At 45.1% G+C, this 10,537-nt stretch overlaps 1 protein-coding gene across 1 annotated transcript in view; it reads left to right on the top strand.

Annotated features, from left to right (window-relative positions):
• Positions 1-8,386: 8,386 nt before the first annotated feature.
• LOC144807253 (synaptotagmin-4-like) overlaps positions 8,387-10,537 on the top strand; it is a 33,495-nt gene continuing 31,344 nt past the window's right edge. The window contains exon 1 of the mRNA XM_078673103.1: positions 8,387-8,704. Within this exon, the coding sequence (XP_078529229.1) occupies positions 8,671-8,704 (34 nt within the window). The 5' untranslated portion in view covers positions 8,387-8,670. The remainder of the gene's footprint in view (positions 8,705-10,537) is intronic.

Raw genomic sequence — 10,537 nt, 5'->3', positions numbered from 1 at the left:
CACAGGGGTTCAAAATGACCAGGCCAGACCCTAGATATCCCCAAAGACATCACCCAGGGATAATAACCACCTACAGTGTGGGCAAATTATGCCTTCAGTGGCTACAAACTTCCACACTGACAGAAATTAAGCAACACCTAACTTTACTTACTGATGGTGCTGACTTGCGTGATTTCATTTTGGGACCACGCAAACAGCGTCAGAAACGTTTCATAGCAGCCTCTGTATATGCAGCATACAATGAGGCCTGGAAGGTTACTCAAATTGAAACAGCAGAGAGAATACGGGAAATTGACCGTATTAATTTGGAAAAATCACTCTCTGTAGTGGACAATGGGTTAATGACTCTGTCCTCCAGAATTTTTTCTTTGGACAGCATTGTGTCTTCAGCAATCGACATATTATCGCAAGACTTACTGTTATTACAACACGGTCAGTCTCAATTGCGTTCTATTGTACAGCTTGGCTGGACGTTACAAAATCTACGTTCAGGCTATGTGCCTTGGCGTTTAATCAACACAACGTCACTATTCCAAATCTTTAACCTTACTGATAGACAAATCAGTATGGCACAAAAGGGTGCTGATTATACAATCTTGAGCATTGAAAAACTCGAAAGATTACCAGTGACAATGTCAGAACGACCTGTCAGTGAATGGATAATACATGGGATAATAAATATTCCAATCTCAACCTTCAGGTTTCAATACTGCCAAAAATATATACAGGCTGGCATGTACGAGAAATTGGGAAAGGGGTACATTAAAACAACATGGAACCTGCCCTATTCACATGCATGTGTCAGTAATAAAGGACAGAAAGTGTTTCTTAGTGGCAATAATTGTGCGATGTCACTAAGCGGCACGCTTCTGTGTAACGGAATTAGTTTGCATGGAGCCTGTGAAGGGAATTCATACAACCTTTCATGTCACCAGCAAGGCGCACCTGCAACAGAGATAGAACCATTCTTTCAAAGACTCTATAATGGGAGTTACATTCTAATTGTAGATCGCAGATGTTGTAGTCTTATGCCCGGGACTCCTTATCTCGTAACTACGACTGCGAAGGTCAAGTGCTGTGGACGCTTCTTGTTCCCCAGCTCCTTTCCAGACAGGGAGGCAAGGGCATGGCCCAACTTGAAAATTACTTCTATTCGAATAGATACTTTAAGCAGAATGAAAACAGTGCTTCTTCAGACGCCTACGAGGCTCACGTCATCAAAAGAAACGTATGATCTACAAGTCGCAAGGACGACTGCAGAGATACATTCATTGTTATCAACTAATTCCCCCTTACATTTCGCAGAAATCCTGAATGAAATCTTAAATATTTCTGATACCAATGGGGTCTCAAAAGTATTTAAGACAGTATTTTCGATGGCATTAACACCATTCAAAGCCATACTGGGTATTTTTCCAGATTTCGTCCATTCGATTTTTGGCGGACTTCCCCTGATCTTGGGACTAATTGCAGGAATACTATTCTTGGTCCTTATTTTTCGTTATGGCAACCCATGTCACAGACCAAACTCTTGCGACAAGGGAAGAAACAATCCTAGCCATTGGATACCGGGACCGGATATCAAAAATCCTGGGACTCTCCCGGCTTAGAGACCTGAACATGACTTGGTTTCTATCATTTCGACCAATGTGGCAAAGATGTGTTTTACCTGTATTAAGGTGTCTGCTATGCGGAGAAGAATGCGTGTTAGACACCTGTCTGACGCTACAATCGGATGCGCCAATGGATGCAGAAACATTGTTGAGCCCGATCAAGGTTCACGCTTTGTGCTGCCCTCAACGGCTACCAATCCTGATGACGGCATTCGTGGAAGCTTCACCACTACGATTAAGGGGTAGTGAAGTTCAAGATGAAAGCAGCATCGAACAGGTACGACCTTCTGTCAGCAATGCGAATCAGAATGTCAATGGAGACAATCATGCGCACGAATGCATGGTTACACCTTTTTCCGAGTTAGTGGAACTTTCCCAGGAAGCTGTTGACAGCTTTTTCGAAAGCCTAAATGATATGATCTTCTCACCAGAGCAGAAATAGAGACTTTTGAGCAAGCTCGCACACGGCGTTCCCTGAATTCGGCCTTCAACTTTAAAAATAAAGTCACATGAACAATTTTACCTCCAGTTCACGGACAGCAATTTTTCAGCAACCCCAAAATATTTTTGCATATTTTTCGGGACACTATCTTCTGCTTAAAGTAAGAACTATTCTTAGAGAACTAAGGTTTCTAAATTTTAGATAGCTTATAGACATTAGCTGCCCGCTGGTATGTTCATAAATATTTGATTGTGTGATGGAATGGTCTCGAACTTTTTTTCTGTATTAAGAGCCATTTCATGTGTAGATTCTCATATACCTAATAGCAATAATGTATACAAATGCGTGATTACTTTGGCATTATTCTACAGCTTGAGTGCATACAATACAAATGATTGCAATTTCTTCCGTATATTTGAAAAATTTCAAAATGCATTTATGTATTATGTATTTTGGGGTGGTAAGGTATACACTATACTCTATAGTATGTTTTTACTATGCATAGATTAGTAAATATGTTCATAGTTAGCGTGGAGTGGGTGTGATGTATTCCTATAGGTTCTGAATCGATCCCCCTATTCCTGACCCTATTCTGGTTAAACAAACCAACAAGTTAACTAGCAGTCAGCCCATGAGGCAGAAAACCCCCATGATGCAGATACCGTTATCTGACGCAGTCACACTACGGCACAGGAACGTGTTATCTGATTAGGTCATAATGCTTGCGATCTAATTAGACAAGCGATATTCCTCCAGCCCCTGATAAGGCATACGGAGTTCTCATAACAAATCAAACCTATGACAACCTGGGCAAAACCCTGCGGCCATTGTTTTGATTTCACCGAGAACTTCAGCAAAAGAATGTGCTAACGAGCAAGTCGTATGACATCCTTATTGACGTATCTATGTCCATCCTTACGTCAATCTCGGCACCTTAAAGGTATAAATATTACCGATATTGCCCTATGCAAACACACGCGGTGGTGACGAGACGGAGCAGCCATACTTGCCGAAGCGAAGAGCAGAGCAGACCCCGCTGGCGCAGCCCCGCCTTCCTGACGCGCTGAGAACGAGACGCGCTGATTTCTCCTGCCGAGAGATCCAGCACCGGCGCTTCCGGGTAGCCCTCGCAGGCAGCCTGGAATATCGAGACCAGAGAGAGAGATACCATCCCTCATTCATCCTTAATTCCAGGTACAGAACTGAACAACCCCTTGCAGAGAATTCTTTAGTTATTCACTTGGCAAAAACAAACTTAACTTAAACTGTAACTTTCTATTCCCGCCCACGTATTAGGCTTAGGTCAGGTACACGGGGTAGGCGTATTTAGAAACACCAGTTGAGTACGTTTAGTCAAATGTATATGTGTATGTAATATATTTTATTCATTTTAAACCTTCATATGGCTTAGAAACCATATCAATGTTTTCACAGTATTATTTTATACTTCTGCTTCTAATGTATGCACTTTACTTAACTATAAGTATTGCAATAATATCGATCCATTTCTCTTGTATGAGAAAAGAGACTGATCAATAAATAACACCTTTTTATTGAACACGCCCGTCTCTTCCTTTTCTCTACATTCTGATGAGACTAAGAATGCACGTACTGACTGAGTAAAATAAATTGCCTTTTGTTCACACGACTCTCGAGATACACTCTTGATTAGGGGAGAGCAAAGTTGTCATGTTCTATGGTTGTCAGAAACTAAATCCCTTCTTGTCTAATCAGGGAAGTTAATTCCTTCCTGAACATTCGAGAAAGTTTCTAGTGAACTCTGAGCTAGCTGGCAAACCCAAAACTTTAAGTCTAATATCGTCAGTAGTAGACCTAGTTAACGTCTGGTCTAGGCCTTTACTATTGAAGGTATTATTCCAATGCGCAGAGCCTATTGGGATAATAGGAACTACACTACAAAACATGTGTGGTCCAAAACCAAACTAAACCTTAAGAAGGCAAGAATAAAATAATGGTACCACAACACAGCTTTAATTGTTTGACCCTTGAGTTGATATGACAGTTACTATTAGGCTAAAATTTTCTAGGTAGGGGAAATTCACTGAAAAATGTCCATCTTGGATTTGTGTCGTGGTTGAGGGAAAACATGATAATAAAGCCTGCCACCATGTGTGGGTTTGTGCCCTTTTTTATCTACACTAGGAACTAGACAGTCCGGTTCAGGCCATGTAAATGGGTATTACACCTGGCAAGCTGAACTTACGTTTAATTTGTTTGGTTTTATGTAAACAAATTTAATAGGGCTTGCCACTTCTTCTCCATCAATATAGTTGGCTTCAGCCCCGAACTCTTGGCCTTGCATGCAGGTGCGGTGGGTCCATTGGGGCGTTGGGGTGTAGCCCCCCTGCCCACAGCTCCCTCGGCATCTCTGAACTTAAGTAAACTGAATCAGTTTACTTAAGTTCAAAGACGCCGAGGTAGAACTGACAATCATGTCAGTTAGCCGCCCACCCCTTTCAGAGTCTGAAGGGGGTGGGCGGTCTGGCGTCATGTTGACTGACATGATTGTCAGACCAGGTGCAACAGGCAGCAGCACAAGTGTGCATGAGTGGGGAAGGAGAGTGAATTTATCACCTGTGTCCAGTCATGCACACTTGTGTTTGCACTTGTTTGCGCATGCCCATTAGGAGCCCTTCGGTCTCCTAATGTGCAGGCTGCAGGCGAAGATTAACCGTGCCCTAAGCCAGTGCCAGGATTGGCTGAGAGGGGCTGCCAGTCCGCTCTGGTGCTGTTTGTGAAGGCGCCAAGGGGAGCAGAGGTGATGCGGACCGGCTGTGAGGTAAGTTTTCAGTTTTATATGTAATTCCCTGGCACCCACCCCTGCGCGACCACCCCCGTGAGCCACCACTGCTTGCATGCGACTAGCTCTTTCTCAGACCCACTGACCTAGTATGAAATCAGCTCTCCTGCAGCCCCACTGACATAACAGGCACCGTGTTCTGACCCATTCACACTGGCCTGTCATGCACAAGTGCTATTTTCCTGCCACGGGACCAGACCTCTTGTAGAGTCACAGGCCTGCCCTGTACGGGGTCATTACCCACCTCCAGTGGCTTATCGTGGCTGGCTCTGACCAGTCCCACTACTTGGCATATGACTGGCTCTGTCCAAGAGTATCGATCTGACATGAGTTTTGTTTGCTCAAGCCCAGACATGCAATTGGCCTTCCGTTGAACATTCATGCAGCTGACTCTGTACCAGCCCATCTGACGTCACAGGCAACTATCTCTCTACATCAGTGCTATTGATCTGTGCTGCAACCTGCTCTTTTTCAAGCACTGTTAGTGTGAGGGGGAACTGGCTCTGTGCCAGTCTCAGCGGTATGCCCTATATCTGGGAGAAACACAGACCACTAACAAATACAAATATCTCAAAGACTAAAAGTTTGCCATGTTATTGACTGCTTTCAGGCCTACATGTAACTGACTCTGCTGCAGCCTGACTGCCATTAAATGTGACTGACTCTATCGCAGTCCTACTGACTTATCGCCAACTGCCTTTGCTCCAGCCACACTGAAGTGGCATGCTACAGACCCATCTCCAACCTTACATGGAGCCCTTCAACTTGTTTTTCTGAAACAACTGACCCTACCCCAATCCTACTGTCCTTGCATGTGATTGGCTATGCTATAGCCACTCAGACTGTGCGTATGACTATTTCTGTCAGCCTTTACTGTCTGACTTCTGACTGGCTGTGCCACTGTACCACTGGCATGGGTCACAACTGACTCTGTTTCAGCCCTGGTGCCTCCAGTAGATGTACTTCTGACCCAGACTGATTTACTACTCGCTCTGACCCCACTGCAGGGGGACCCACGATATCTCGGCGGTTACGCTGAACTATATATCCAAACCAATCTTAAACCAGTGTAACAGAGGCACTGCAATCTGAAGTCGCCACCAGTCAGCGGAGCAAAACAAAAGCACCATAAATCAAGGCTTGAATTATCGATATATGCCCTATCAAACCCACCTATTGATTTATCTCTGCCAAAACTGATTTCCATGTAAATTGAAACAGTGTATTGCAATTTAATTCGAGTTTGCACCGAAAACCCCAAGTTATTCCATCAAGTAAAAAAGAGCCCTCCGCCCCTACAACGGTGGACCTCAACAGGAAGAAGAGCGGCGAAGAATCTTTACGCCCTATTCATTCAACCAACAGGAGAATATGTCCATGTTGGCTCACCAACACTTGAAAGAATAAATTAAAGGATAGAGACCTTTCAATTTTCCTAACCAGACCAAAGATTGGCAATCACTTTTTTCGACACCTTTGAGTTTACAGAAATTATTAGGATGGAGTCCTGATCAAGGCTATGCCGAAACGCGCTTAGTGTGCCAACAATCATCAGTTTCTGCACAGCAAGTCCTCATGGTCTGAAATGTTAACTGACCATTTGTTTTATATATAAAAAAGTGATCTAAATTGAAATAACTGAAATACATTATGAATCTTATTCCAACATCTACATTGTCCCTAACTTGTATCGAAAAAATATTGAAATACTGCTATGATGATTTTAATGTAAAAGTTCTATGTATTTTTTACACATCTACCTTTCTGTATCTCTTCCAAATGAACATTATATACATTGAGATACAAATATATAAAAAATTATAAAAAATATATATGAAGTAAAAAATACTGATGAAAATCAGGTACATGAAAAAATAGTGCAATCGTTATTGTTCTTGCATTGGAAGTGGTTTGCCTACAAAAATTGATATTCACCTTACCCAGGTGTGTCTTTTTAAGTTCTTGTTTATTCCCCGTCAGGGTTTGTGTATCTTGTTTGCGGGGACCCCAGTCCTTTTCCAGATACTGGCTCTGCTGCAGCCTGACTACCATTAAATGTGACTGACTCTATCACAGTCCTATTGACTTATCATCAACTGCCTTTGCTCCTGCCACACTGAAGTGGCATGCCACAGACCCATCTCCAACCTCACCTGCGTGCCCCTCAACTTGTTTTTCTGAAACACCTGACCCTACCCCAATCCTACTGTCCTTGCATGTGACTGGCTAGCCACTCAGACTGTGCGTATGACTATTTATGTCTGCCTTTCCTGTCTGACGTCTAACTGGCTGTGCTGCAGTACCACTGGCATGGGTCACAACTGACTCTGCCTCAGCACTGGTGCCTCCAGTAGACCTACTTCTACCCCAGCCTTGCTGGTTTACTACTGTCTCTGACCCAATACCACTAACCTTCCTAACAACTCGCTGCATCAAAGCAAAGCCGACCTGGCATGTGATTGGCTGTGCCCTAGATCCAAAAGCCTGAAATGCTATTGGTTCTTTGCGGGTTCCTTTGAACTAATAAGAGACTGGCTCCACCCCAGTCTGGCATGCCTGGATGCGATTGGCTCTAGTTCAGTCCCGTCGGATACTCATAAAACTGTTTCTGCCTCTGCCCCACTGTCTCGGCTGCTGACCATTACCACTGGCAAGGCAAGCGATTTGCTTTGGCCAAGCCATGATGGCCAAGAATGTGCTGGACTTTGCCCAGATCTTTACCCTGAATGTGATAATCCTACCCCAGGCCCATTGGCCAGCCACCCACCGGCCTCTGTTCTAGCCCTGCCACCCTGGGGTTGATTTGCTCAGCCCTAGGACCACTAGCCTGCCATGCAACGGACTCTGCCCCGGGCACTTAGGCAAAACCTACCCCGAAATAACAATGATAAGTTTTCCACTCAGTCCATGCCCTCGGCTATGATACTTGTATTGTTTACTACTGTCGGTGTTTAAATGGCTACCATAAGAAACTGATCTGTAAGTCACATCTGTATGCGGCCTCGGGCAGCTGAACCCTGGCATTTGCTGCGTATTAAAAAAGTGTCATAAATGGATGGACACTATCCTACCAATTGAGAGGCTCTAAAATTTCCACAATGCGTGCCAAATAGTTGGTTCTCCCACTAATGTAACATACCACGGGTTCTGCCTCAACCTCAAGAAGGAAATCAAATTTTTCAGGCGGTGCGTTTCCATAAAAAACTATTACCCTCCCACCTTGGAGCAGTTATCACTTCCTCGGCTAGACTTCCAGCTCCTGGCAGACTTACTCCCCCATAGAGATTTTTCGAGCCTGCAACCCATCCCCCCCCCCCCCCCCGCGCCCCTGATGTCTTCCTATATACTCTGAGGAAGAGGCGCTGGGCGGATTCCGCTATTTTTTAATCCGAGAGGAGAGGTGAGCTAATTTCCTGCAGCAGAGCAGTTAAAATAATGGACGCGCTGGCTGCGGGCTCCCGGGAGGGAGGAAGGTGCTGATTCGAGGCTGTAGCGTCAGCGTTGCGTCAGCCCCGCTCCCCGGCACGTCTGCAGGCGGGGCGCTGGGGCGGCCGAGCAGCCACAACAGGGAGGAGGCAGCTGCGCGCACACGCAGCGCTGGAGACGCTGCGCCTGACTCACGAGCCGCTGCTGGCTGCTGGCTGCCGGGACTCCCCTGTCTGCTGCTGCAGTTCTCTGGATCCGGTGGAAAATCACCAGCCCGCACATCTGCCTCAGCGGCCGGAGACGGGAAGGCGTGGGCCGCCGCGGAGCAGGGACAGAGCTTTTCAGGACCGCGGACAGCGCGCAGCAAGATGGCTCCGATTTCCCTCATCAGAGACGGCTTTGGTAAGCAAGGGTCCCTCCGGCAAACTTGCCGGGTGTTTTTAAGTCATGAGGGCTGGTTTATTTATTCATTGTTTAAATGATTTAATATATTTTATATTCTTCCTGGTGAAAATGTATTTTTAATAATGTTTCCCGGGCGTACATTTGGCATATCTGGTGCTATCTTATCTCCAAGGTGTGCTGATGGCAGAATACCTCTTCGAGCGCGCATGCTTTCCATAGGAAGGGTTGGTTTACCGCTCTTCACAAGACCCTACATATGTTTTCACATGTAAAAAAAACATTGGAATGTAGTTTTGCATTTAATACCACTTTAATGACGATGTTTTCGTTGCTCATCAACTGTTTCTTGGCATGTGTAGCCAAGAGAGACAGTAAAAGACGACATTTTTGCATTCACCAATCTTGAATGGTGAAATGTTTTCAGTATCTAATAATCCAAACTATCAGCGTTCTCTGCGTCAGGAAGGACAGCCCCAAAGTTGGTATTTCATGGTTTTTTAGGTAAGGATTGTATTACCAGGGTGCTACAGTGATACCCAGCCTTCCCGTGACGTGGCACGTTTCTGAAATGGCACTGTCGTCTGTAAGAGAAGTTTTGCGCCCACCACAATTAAACGCCTGAACTCTATGCGGTCAATTTGTCTTAGATGTTTGAAATATTCAGCTTTTCAAGTGAATGTCATGGAATCAAAGAGCTGTAACCTTCCTACTATACACCCAGCACGAGTGAAGGTCGGTGCTGAAGATCGCTTACAGTAAATTACATTTGGAAACATGTACACGTACGGGCAATATTTGACTTCGCCTTATGGAGAAATGAATTGATTTTCACGACGTTTGTAATTCCACGTGGGCTGGTGACGGTCTGTATTTTCCAAGAGAGTGTTCCTTCTGAACTGACATAAACACGAGTGGGTGTTAGCCCAGGGGCTGTGAGTAGTGTAGCTCTGTTTGAAGTCTTTGGGGGGAGGGGTATCTTCCTCCACGTCTCAAGTGTGAGGACGCACGAGGTGGCGATGAAGTGAATGTGTCCGGATCACACACTGGGTGCCTAGAAGCCTCTACGATGGGCGCGAGTAGTGACCGCTCGCCGTCCATCGTCACAGGGTGTGACCTACACTCATTTCAAAAGGGCTGCATACAATGTGAGCCCTTTTTATTACACTGATACACTCCATCCTTCGGTGCAGTTTGTCCTATTAAAGCGATGAGGCAGAAATTGATTACTCACGACTTAATGATATTTATTGATCGAAGTAGAATAAACGCCGAAGAAGTGGGTCTGAATTATCTGTCTGTACAGGCATCCTGCTTCGCCCTCGCGCTCTCATACATGTGGACACACATGTCCAAGTCTACACGTATGCACAAGGGTGAAGACGCGTCCAAGCAGAGAGCATTGAGGATGGAAGGATGGATTAAAAGAAATATGGGCATTATGGATGAATGGGTGGCTGTATCTATGGATACCACAGAGAGATGGACAGAGAGCTGGGGGCGAGAGACCGTAACTGTCGAGAGACAGAGAGAAGGCGCTCAGGCAGAGGGTTCGGGAGGAAATCAGACATGATGAAAAAAACAGAGAGAAAGAGATCGTATGGGGTGTGGACAGATAAAAAGTTGCCCTTATCTGATGCACTGGCCGGACGGGTCTTGATGGTTATTTGTTTACCAGTACTAGGCACCAGTACTTCAAGTAGGGCTCAGGCTGACATCTTAACACATTTTAGGGAATTCTGCATAAAATATTTGCAAATACATTCGAGGAAAGTGTACAAGACAGATGTGGCTCAGAGTGAGATAATATTGGGCAATAAAACCACCTTCAGT

The sequence above is a fragment of the Lissotriton helveticus genome, unplaced genomic scaffold (genome assembly GCF_964261635.1).
Source record: "Lissotriton helveticus unplaced genomic scaffold, aLisHel1.1 SCAFFOLD_537, whole genome shotgun sequence".
Classification (NCBI taxonomy): Eukaryota; Metazoa; Chordata; class Amphibia; order Caudata; family Salamandridae; genus Lissotriton; species Lissotriton helveticus.
The sequence above is the reverse complement of the archived record's forward strand: the minus strand, read 5'-3'. Positions and strand labels throughout refer to the sequence as shown.